Here is a 12,317-nt window from a genome sequence, read left to right as displayed (position 1 = left end):
TGAAATTTTTAATTTGAACGTAACCTCCAAAAATTCCTTAATTTTATTCCAAAAAGTTTTAACCGTCTTGCATAACCAACCCGAATGTAAAAAGGTACCCACTTCCTTGTGACATCTAAAACATAAATCAGAAGAAATATATTCATTTTTCTTTAATTTCTCCACAGTCAAATATAATTGATGGATAAAGTTATAATGAACCAATCTGTACCTTACATTTGCAATTTTAGTCATTCTATCCTCACATATTGGCATCCAATCATCTTGAGAAATAGAAGTTTCTAAATCTTTTTCCCACTTTACTCTAGATTTATAAACATCTCGTTTAAACATTTTATTCTACAAAAAAACATTTATAAATCCTTTCTTACCACCATGAGTAAGTACAATTTCAAATTTAGACCTTTTTTGGAAGCCTCAAAGTGGTGCCAAAATTAGCTAACTTACTTTAACTTGATAATAGGATAAAAAGAGTACTTGAAGATATCTCATACTTCTCTTTCATTTTTTGAAAAGAAATAAAATAACCTGCCTCATAACAATTTTTTTACCAATTTAATTCCTTTTTGCTCGCAGAACTTTAAAAGTTGGTCATGAACTGTAAAGGGAAAAAGCTTATTTTGAAAAGATGATTTAGCTGAAATTTTCCCTTGGGTATCTATAATTTCTTTTTTTTTAATTCCATAATTCCATCAAATGTTTTAACACTGGTAAATTATAATTACATAATAACTGAGAATTCCATCAATAAAAAAATTGATCCATCCTCTTTTCACCTATCTGAGGTAGTTCAGTATTAGCCCATATCAGATGGGTGTTCCCTTGAAACATCCTATTAATAAATTTCAATTGAGCTGATTCATAATAATTTACAAAATTAAGAAGTCGCAAACCTCCCATGACCATATAACCGTTTACAGCGCAATAACAAGCCATGTTGGCCCTTTGAGTCCGCACCAGTTCACTTGAATAACTTCACTTGCTCCCCTCCCACTCTCTGCTCATAACCCTCCAACCCCCTCACATCCATGTATACACCCAGCCTTCTCTTAAATGACAGAAGGGACCCTGCCACAATGATCTCTTTTGGAAGTCCATTCCATTCTGCCACCAGTTGTTGAGTGAAAAAGTATCCTCTAATATTTCTCCTAAAGTTTTGTCCTTTTACCCTTAACTCATGCCCTCTTGTTCCAACCTCCCCTGCTCTCAGGGGAAAGATACTGTTTATGTCTAGTCTATCTATTCCTTTCATAATTTTAAATATCTCTATCAAATCCCCTCTCAGACATCTACGTTCCAAGGAATAAAGTCCCAGTCTCATAAATATTTCACTGTAGTCCAGATACTGTAAGCCAGGCAACCTCCTTGTCAACCTTCTCTGCACCCTCTCCACCTTTCTGTATCCTTTCTATAATTTGGAGACCAGAACTGAGAACAGTACTCCAAACCTGGCCTCACCAATGCCTTAAACAGCCTCAGCATCACTTCCCAGCTCCTATACTCTATAGTATGATTTATGAAGGCCAGCATACCATATGCCTACTTAACCACCCTGTCTACATGGGAATCCACCTTCAATGAACTCTGTACCATAACCCCCAGGTCCCTCTGTTCCTTAGCGTACCTCAATGCCCTCCCCTTAATTGCATATGTCCTATTCTGGTTATTTTTACCGAAATGCAGCATCTTGCACTTGTCTACATTAAATTCCATCTGCCATCTTTCAGCCCACTATTACAAACAAACCAAATCCTTCTGTAATCCAAGAAAACCTTCCTCACTATCCACCACTCCCCCTATTTTTGTATCATCTGCATATTTGCTTGCCAGGTTAACCACACCCTCCTCCATATCATTAATATAAATGATAAACAACAGGGGACCCAGCACTGATCCCTGAGGCACCCTGCTTGTCACAGGTTTCCAACCTGAAAGGCAGTTATCCACCATGACTCTCTGCTGTCTATCTTCCAGCCACCTCTGAACCCATGTCATAATCTCTCTACTAATCCGTAATGACTGAACCTTCCTTATTAACCTTCCATGTGGAACCTTATCAAAACCCTTACTAAAATCCAAATAGATCACATCAACCGCCCTACCTTCATCCACTTTTTTGTCACCTCCTCAAAAAACTCAACAGGGTTTGTCAAACATGACTTTCCCTTTACAAACCCATGCTGGGTGCCCCTAATCAATCCCTGCCTATCTAGATATGCATATATACTATCTCAAAGAATACCCTCCATAACTTTCCCCATCACCGAAGTCAAACTTACTGGATGATAATTACTTGGCCTGCACCTTATGCCTTTTATAAACAATGGAACTACATTTGCAATCCTCCAATCCCATGGTACCACCCCCTCCTCCAGTGATCTTTGAAAAATCACTGTCAGTGCCCCCGCTATTTGTTCCCTGACCTCCCTTAAAGTCCTAAGAAAAATCCCATCAGGACCAGAAGACATCCAACTTTATTGACCCTAGAAGCTCCAAAACCCTCACTTTACTAATCCATATCCTCTCCATAACTAAGCCATTTGCCTCATTTAGCTCATATAGCCCAATGCCCCTTTTCCTCATGAATACAGATGAGAAAAAATTGTTCAATATTTCTCCCATCTCATACGGTTCCTCACATAGACCATGTGTTCCATTTCCAAGTTAACTTCTACAATGATGCCCTTGCTATTTTGTCTTTCCACAAAAATGTTCTCATCAAAATATTCAAATCTTGCAAGAATTTTTGAGGGATTTTACATGGAATAGACTGAAAAAAGATATTGAATTCAGGGAAAGATATTCATTTTAATTCAATTAACCTGTCCTGTCAATGTTATAGGTAAATCCTTCCACTGATTCAGATCATACTTAATTCTAGAAAATAAGGGTAAGTAGTTCAATTCAAATAAATGATTGTAATTGCTATCAATAATAATACCAAAATACTTAATCTAAATCAGACCATTTTAAACTTCACAACCTGTCTACAAGATGAGTAATCCACTTGAGCTAAAGGCATAATTTCACTTTTTTCCAAGTTAACTTTATATCCCAATGACTCACCATACTGTTCCAATTATTTATGCAAAGTCTCCAAAGAAGAAATGTATCTTAACAAATCAGACCATGCTAAATTAAAAGGACGATGCTTGGAACAAGTAATATTGTCTTCATTTGACTCAAAGGCAAGGGGAGTAGTGATTTTAATTAACAAGGATATACCAATAATAATAGAAGACATGTCCACTGACCATACTAGAAGAATTGTAATGGCACACTGTAAAATCTATTTATGAATATTTATGCACCAAATTATGATAATAAAGCATTTATGAAGGATATCTTTGTGAAAGCAGCAGAGACAAGACAAAATATACTGGTTGGGGTGGGGGGGGGGGGATTTTAATTTATGTTTGGATCCAGTATCAGATAAATCAACAAGATGATAACAAGGGCAAAAGCTACTAAAGCAACATTATTATTTAAGAAGGCTTTAAATTTGATTGATATATGGAGGCATCTTAATCCTGTAGAAAGAGATTATTCATTTTACTCAAGGATGCATGATTCGCATACAAGGATTGATTGGTTATTAATCTCTGCCCAGTTAAAAAAAATAGAGTGATAAGAACAGAATATTTGGTGAGACTTCTGTCAGATTACTCACCATTATTTTTAGCTATTGCAATAAAGGAAAAAAAAAGACAAGAACTTATCTATAGATGATGTCTCAATGCCACACTGTTGAGAAGGAAAGTCTTTTGTGAGTTCATTAAGAGACAGATACAACTTTTGTGAAACTAATCTTCCTTCCACTGATAATAGCTTTTTAATGTGGGACATGCTTAAATCTTACTTAAGAGAACATATACAAGAAAAATCTCAAAAGAGAATATTCTACAGAATTGGATGGTCTGGAGAATGATATAACAAAACTGGAAAAAGGATATCAAAGAACAAAATATAGACTATCATAATTTTTAAAAAAAACTGACATTACAAACATATAGAATTTAAAAAAATATTAAAAAATAAACAAAAATACTATGAATTAGGAGAACGGGCACACAAAGTCTTATTTTGGCAAATAAGAGCAGAGGAGTCATCAAGTATGATAATGCAATCTAAACAGAGGCTGATATTTTAACATATAATCAAAAAGAAATAAATAATATTTTAGACAATACTATACAAAATTATATGAGAAGAAATTGAGAAGGATTTGGGATCTATATGAGTTACTAAGTCCCGGGGGGAGGATGGGTTCCTGCCCACGTTCTGTGGACAATTTAAAGATTTGTTGATGGCTCTCATGATGGATATACTAAACCGGGCAGTGAAGACCCAGACTCTCCTAGAATATTTTTCAACGGCTGTAATTACAGAGCTACCAAAAAAAAAACATTAAAAACCTCATCATATAGACCTAAATCACTTTTGAATGCTAACAATAAGATATTGGTAAAGGCACTAGTCAATAGATTAGGAGAAATATCTTCCAAAATTAATACATACAGATCAGGTTGGATTTATTAAAGGAACCCACTCTTCAAATAGTCCAGGCAGACTATTCAACATAATACACATGACAACATCAAGCTGAATCCAAGTATAACAATTTCCCTGGATGCAAAAAAAGCATTTGATCACTAGAATGGTCTTTCTTATTTAAGACATTGGAGAAATTCAGTATAGGTAGAATCTTTATAAATTGGATAGAAACTCTTTACTATAAACCACAAGCCAAAATTATGGCTAAGAGTCACATGTCAGTGGTTTTCCCCTTGAGTAGATGGCAGTCTCTTCAATCTGAGGCGCCTGCAAGCTCACACCAAGACACAAGAGAAACTTGTCCGTAAACTACTCTTTGCAGACGATGCCGCTTTAGTTGCCCATTCAGAGCCAGCTCTTCAGCGCTTGACGTCCTGCTTTGCGGAAACTGCCAAAATGTTTGGCCTGGAAGTCAGCCTGAAGAAAACTGAGGTCCTCCATCAGCCAGCTCCCCACCATGACTACCAGCCCCCCCACATCTCCATCGGGCACACAAAACTCAAAACGGTCAACCAGTTTACCTATCTCGGCTGCACCATTTCATCAGATGCAAGGATCAACAATGAGATAGACAACAGACTCGCCAAGGCAAATAGCGCCTTTGGAAGACTACACAAAGAGTCTGGAAAAACAACCAACTGAAAAACCTCACAAAGATAAGCGTATACAGAGCCGTTGTCATACCCACACTCCTGTTCGGCTCTGAATCATGGGTCCTCTACCGGCATCACCTACGGCTCCTAGAACGCTTCCACCAGCGTTGTCTCCGCTCCATCCTCAAAATCCATTGGAGCGCTTTCATCCCTAACGTCGAAGTACTCGAGATGGCAGAGGTCGACAGCATCGAGTCCACGCTGCTGAAGATCCAGCTGCGCTGGGTGGGTCACGTCTTCAGAATGGAGGACCATCGCCTTCCCAAGATCGTGTTATATGCCGAGCTCTCCACTGGCCACCATGACAGAGGTGCACCAAAGAAAAGGTACAAGGACTGCCTAAAGAAATCTCTTGGTGCCTGCCACATTGACCACCGCCAGTGGGCTGATATCGCCTCAAACCGTGCATCTTGGCGCCTCACAGTTTGGCGGGCAGCAACCTCCTTTGAAGAAGACTGCAGAGCCCACCTCACTGACAAAAGGCAAAGGAGGAAAAACCCAACACCCAACCCCAACCAACCAATTTTCCCCTGCAGGCGCTGCAACCGTGTCTGCCTGTCCCGCATCGGACTTGTCAGCCACAAACATGCCTGCAGCTGACGTGGACTTTTACACCCTCCATAAATCTTCGTCCGCGAAGCCAAGCCAAAGAGATTGAGTAGACAGGGGTGTCCCCTATCCCCAGTGCCTTTTATCCTAGTGGTTGAACTGTTGGCGGAGATTATAAGAAAAGTTCTCATCATAAAATGCTTCAAAGTCAGACAAGAAGAACATAAAATTAGTCTATTTGCTGATGATGTACTATTATCTTATCCGGCTGAATCCTTGATAAAATTACAAACAACTTTAGAGAAATATGGAAGACTTTTGGGTTTCAAAATAAATATGGATGAGTGAGATAATACCATTGACCAAGATATTAACAAGGTAGTAGATTTAAATGGAAGATAGATGGAATCAAATATTTAGGAATAATGACAGATAGTAATTTATAGAACGTATACAGATTAAATTACACTCCTTTTTTAGAAAAAAATTGGGAAAGATGTACAGAAATGGAAAGACCTGCCAATCACTTTAGTGAGAAGAGTAAATTGTATTAAAATGAAATTAATTCTAAAATTACAGTATCTTTTGCACTACCTAAAAATATCTTTAAATTATTAAATTATTATCTAAGGTGCCGAGACTTTCACTGGAAAAATTAACATGGAAGGACTTAGGCCTCTGGATTTTAGGAAGTATTATTTATCATCTGAAGTGAAATTGCTTTCATTCTTCTTTGAAGAAGATAGTCCCCGCTCATGGATCAGAATGGGATTATATTCAATAATGGGGAGACAGCGAAGGACTATATTCATAAGTGGAATGTTAATAACAATAAAGATGGATAATCCTACATTAATACACATGATTAGTATATGGTAAGAAATCAATGAGGGTATTGGATAAAATGAAAGGATATCTCTAAGAGCACCATTATGTAAAAATGTGTGGCTGCCCACGAATCTGGGGAACAGTGTACTAAACTCCTGGTATGAAAATGAAATAAGACATATTGATAATAGCCATGCAGAGGGACTTCTTATGTCTTTTGAACATCTAAGACATAAATATGGAGTAGATAATGGGACTTTCTTCAGTTTTAAACAGCTAGGGTCATTCCTGAGGGAAAGATGCGGCCCAATTTTGGTCCCACCTGAAATTAGCAAAATGGAACAAACAATTGGGCTCAGAGCACCACCTAAATTTATAACAAAGATGTATTATGCACTCCAGAGTGAAAGTGCAAAACCAGATTTACAGAAGTCGAGAGAAAGATGGGAGTCAGAACTAGGTGTTGCATTATCGGAAAGGTACTGGTTTGATTGGTGTTTGGATAGTATGACATCAATTATAAATGCAATATATTGATTATTTCAAAACAATTTCACTCACCAACTATATCTTACACCACAGAAGTTGTATTGATCAAAATCTGAAATATCAGAGATGTGTTTTAGATGTGGGCCAGAAACAGGAACGTTTTTACACCTCCTGACTCTTTGGCTCATTCTAATCTAGAAACATGACATTATTGTTATCAATGCATGGACACAAAAATTCTGGCTGTTTCAATCTTGAAATAAATCTAACTTATGTCATAATGGAAGACAAATTGATTCTCTTGCAATCTTCTTCACATGGAATGAGAAAGAAAAACCATTCCAATGAATTCTCCAACAAAGATATTTTGTTTATCATATTCAGCACCCTGTTTTAACAGCAAGAGAAGTTCACAACCTCATAGCATCACTCCCAAACATTATATTACCTCTGAGTTTGAACAAGGATAGTAACATCATGAGTGAATGCCAGGTCTGCTCTTCACCTCATCCATTTTGTGACCTCCATCACCCTGGCATTAAAAAGTAAAGGCTACAGCAGAAATGCTGCATGAAGAAATCTCCAATCAATTCACAGAACTCAAACTTCTCTGCTCTGGAATCCATTTGGTAAATCTCACCTGGACCTTTTCTTAGTCCTTCATTTGGAGAAATTGACCCAAGGACTCCTTTTGTTAATAAGTCAGTGTCTTTTATATATAGATGAATATTTATGAGAAAAAAACAAAAATAAAATATTCCAACAAATCAGGGTCTCATTTATGGACTTTAATATTTGCATTTTAATTTTTAAAAATTCTCTCTGTGTTGCTCAATCTGTTTGCTTGCATTTGTAATCTGTTTACACTTGTTTATTTGTTTACATGCGTACCGTTTCCTTTTTTTTTGGCATTAGCAGTAAGTGGTAATTCTGCCTCGCCCGTAGGAAAATGAATCTCAGGATTGTATGTGATGTCATGTGCGTACACTGATAATGAACCTGAATCTGACATCTGCTCTGGTGTCTCGGTAAGTGGTCAAATCTGGGAGAGCTTGGCAGGAACCTGGAAAATTGTTTTTCTCTCCATACTTGCTTGAGATACACCATTATGCCTCCAGGATTTCTGCTTGATATTGTAATGGGCACAGCAAGGGCCAATGTTATTACCATCAAATAATCTATTTTTGGACACGCTGGTTGAGAAATAAATATTCGCAAGCACTCTACTGTTCTTTTGTGCAATTTATCTTTCGGAAACATTTCCTAGAGGGTCTGGATGTGGCCTTTCGAAATGATGGGATGGCACATGAAAATTCTATGGAAGTCAAATTGACCAGAGAAATGTTGCTCTTGAAAATTCAAGGTTAAAGATAACAGCCAAGCAGTGGATGGGAAATATAATAAGTAAACGTATATAGAATAAGCAGAGTCCCCCGGGAACCTGAACTCTGTATACCTGTATAACCAGGCATGTGTACAGAAATTTAATCTTGACAGGTTTTACATGCAAGTGTTTGTGACTTTCTTAAAGTACTTAACGAACTGCTGTGGAGTCCAGGTCGACCAGTTGTAATGACAGCAGGAATATAATTCATTTGGGGACAAAGTTGAGCTGCTTCTTACTTTCCTTTGCAAAACCTGGTATAAAATGATCCTCTCGTTCTTTAATGGACAGGTTATTTATCAATTCCATCAACAAAGCAGGTGGCTGGCTATAGCACAACAGAGATGACTTTGAAGCCTCACCATTATACAAGCAAAGGTCAACATGTCATGCATATTTCTACATTAGTACTTAACCAACTTTTAACTTGATCATGATACATGGGTCTGAAAGTGCTCACTGTTAAGTTGCCCCTGACCATCTGGGTCCACTTATCATGTATCATCTTGACGAATATGTTGCAGAAAATGAGGGAATTGGGAATATGTGAGGTATTAATTTGCCAATATATGATAGTAGCTGTGCTCAGTTTTGAAATAGAGCGTGAATTACCTGAAACAAATATAACCGGCACAATAAATATAGAAACTCGGCAAATATGCCCGCCTACATTTTGCACATACCTTGATGAAGGGCTCAAGTCTGAATGGGCGTTATGTATATATAAAGTACACTGTTGGACTTGCTGAGTTTCTCCAGCATTATGTTTTTACTTCAATCACGGTGTCTGCAATTAATGCCCATTATCGTCAATGCTAAAATCAAAATGTTTATAGAAAATGACCAGGAATGTTCTCAGTGTTGTGGAAACTAAAGATCTTATACCACACTTAGAATATGAAGTGTGCTTTAGCTCTCCAAAGCAAAGAAACAACATATTTGCCATGGATTCATACCTGCAATGACATAAATTTTGGATGTGGATAAATTGACTCAACAATAGTCAATTAGAAAGTTATAGAAAGATGGATAGAGATCCATCAACCCATAAGGTCTGCACGAACCAGCAAGCATCCATTTTAACACTAATCCTACCTAATACACTGTGTATTTGTCAAACCGTCCCATCATCAATTCCCACTCCAAATCCTATAAAGGGGATGGCAAAATCTTGCAGGTTCCAAGCAGATCTTCTCTTTCAACAAAATGCAGCCATTCTACTATCTCTCCCCCAGCACAGCCCACACTACACCCCCACAACTGCTCGCAGAACTCAGTAAAATGTGACAAATGATCTTCACCGTCTTGTTGGAGGAAACCAGAGCATCCAAAGGAAACCCACAGAGTCAAAAGGAGGACATGCAAACTCCACATAGACAGAGGTGAAGGTCTGGATTAAAGCCTAGTTGCTGGTGGTGTAAGGCTGCACGGCTGCAATCTCTGTACATCACAGTTTCCAAGGATGAAAGGTGACCTCATTGAAACGTGAAACATTTTGTCTTATTAAAGGAATGGTTGCAGAACAAAGGCTCACAGTTTCAGATCTTTCAAGACATTTAATTTAATTTAGACATGTAGCACCATTACAGGCCCTTCTGGCCTAAATACCCCAATTAAACTATGACCCCGGTACATTTTTTGAAGGGTGGGAGGAAACCAGAGCATACAGATGAAACCCACAGAGACATAGGGAGAACGCAGAAACTCCTACAGTCAGTGCCAGATTCAAACCTGGATCGCTGGTGCTGTACTAGAACCGTGCTAACTGCTAAACTAACCGTGACACCCTTGGGGCCTCTATTTTTTAAAGTATCACACTGTGAATAATTTTTGTACTCCCCACATTCCTCTCAATTCCTACCACCTCAGATTCTGCTACTCATCCACACACAAGGATCAATTTATAGTCACCAGAGATGTAGCGGAACCTTTTAACTCAGTGATTGGGGAGCCTGTGCTATCTTTAGGCGCTAAATGATGACAGACAGATGGTGCCAAATGGGGTGGAGTTGGGAGGAAGTGATAGGTAGAAACAAGGGAAAAATAAAATACAGGGTGGGGTGGATGGCAGATGGTGCCAGAAGGGTAAGGTGATTGTGAAAGGGAACACTGCTGCTGAAGGTAGGAAATTGACAGAACTACATAAGGAAGGGATGGTGGACTGATGGCAAAACACAGAAATGCAGGAGGAAGTCAGTGGAAGATAAAGATATGTTACTGTGGTGGTACACCACCGGCCTACTGCAGGGGGCAACATCTGTACCTGCAGGAGTGTAAGGGGGACAGGACTACACCTGGCCGGATGTCAATCAGTCAACCTGAATGGATCAAGCCCCACCTGGTCAGGTGTCAATCACCCTCCAGGATATAAGCCTGCGCCGGCGTCCGAAGTCTCACAGAGTTACTGCAGCCACAGCCAGCCTGGATCTATGGAGGTCTTTGTGGATTAAAGCCCGTTGTACAGTCTTCACCTTGTGTTTGTCTGGTTCTGTCTAACAGTGCACCACAGTTACCAATGTTTTGGGCCTGAGCCCTTCCTCCAGCATTGTGAAGAAAAAGAACACATCTGAATCAAAGGCTGGGGAAAGAATGGGAGGGAAAGGAATACAGACCAACTGACAAAAGGTGTTAATTGGATATGATAAGACATGAGAAAGGAAAGGTAAGAATTGATTTTGGCTCTGTGAACAGAGAGAGAGACCGACAGACAGAGTTGGAGGAAAGAAACCCCTGCACCATCTTCTTCTCCATCTCCTTTGCTCTAGCTCTGTCTCTCTCTCTCCCTCTCTTCCCTTTTCCTTTCACAGAGGCAAAATCATTTCTCAACTTGTGGTGGTACACCACCAGCCTACTGCAGGGGGCAACTTTTGTACCTGCAGAAGTGTAAGGGGACAGGACAACACCTGGTCGGGTGCCAATCAGTCAGCCTGAATGGATCAAACCCCACCAGGTCGGGTGTCAATCACCCTCCGGATATAAGCCTGTGCCGGCCTCCCGAGGCCTCGCACTGAGTTGCTGCAGCCACAGTCAGCCTGGCTTTGTGGAGGTTTTTGTGGATTAAAGCCTGTTGTTCAGTGTTTACCTTGTGTGTGTCTGATTCTGTCTAACAGTGCATCACACACCTTTCCTCAACATATCCAATTAGGAAGGTGCAGTCTTTAGGTATAAATTTTAAGATAGTCAAATGGATTGAACATTGGCTGAAAGGGAGAGGCCAGAGAGTGGTAGTGGATAATTGTCTGTCAGGTTGGAGGCCGGTGACCAGTGGTGTGCCTCAAGGATCTGTATTGGGCCCATTGTTGTTCGTTATATACATTAATGATCTAGATGATGGGGTGGTGAATTGGATTAGTAAATATGCAGACGATACTAAGATAGGTGGAATAGTGGATAATGAAGAAGATTTTCAAGGATTGCAGAGGGATTTGGGCTGCTTAGAAAAGTGGGCTGAAAAATGGCAGATGGAATTTAATGCTGATAAGTGTGAGGTGCTTCATTTTGGTAAGAAGAATCAGAATAGGACATATGTGGTAAATGGGAGAGCATTGAGGAATACAGAAGAGCAGAAAGATTTAGGAGTAACGATACATCGTTCCCTGAAGGTAGAAACTCACGTGAATAGGGTGGTGAAGAAGGCTTTTAGTATGCTGGCCTTTATCAATCATTGCATGGAATATAGGAGTTGGGAGGTGATGTTGAGATTGTATAAGACGTTGGTGCGGCCTAATTTGGAGTTCTGTGTGCAGTTCTGGTCGCCTAATTATAGGAAGGATATAAACAGAGTGGAGAGAGTGCAGAGAAGGTTTACCAGAATGTTACCTGGGTTTAAGCATCTAGAGTATAGGGAGAGATTGGACAGA

At 39.3% G+C, this 12,317-nt stretch overlaps 1 protein-coding gene across 1 annotated transcript in view; it reads right to left on the bottom strand.

The window, feature by feature from the left end:
• Positions 1-12,317, bottom strand: part of LOC138764598 (uncharacterized) — an 81,361-nt gene that overhangs the window by 45,405 nt on the left and 23,639 nt on the right. The window contains exon 3 of the mRNA XM_069940725.1: positions 7,146-7,185. Within this exon, the coding sequence (XP_069796826.1) occupies positions 7,146-7,185 (40 nt within the window). The remainder of the gene's footprint in view (positions 1-7,145; positions 7,186-12,317) is intronic.

This window comes from Narcine bancroftii, chromosome 1 (genome assembly GCF_036971445.1).
Source record: "Narcine bancroftii isolate sNarBan1 chromosome 1, sNarBan1.hap1, whole genome shotgun sequence".
NCBI lineage: Eukaryota > Metazoa > Chordata > Chondrichthyes > Torpediniformes > Narcinidae > Narcine > Narcine bancroftii.
The sequence above is the reverse complement of the archived record's forward strand: the minus strand, read 5'-3'. Positions and strand labels throughout refer to the sequence as shown.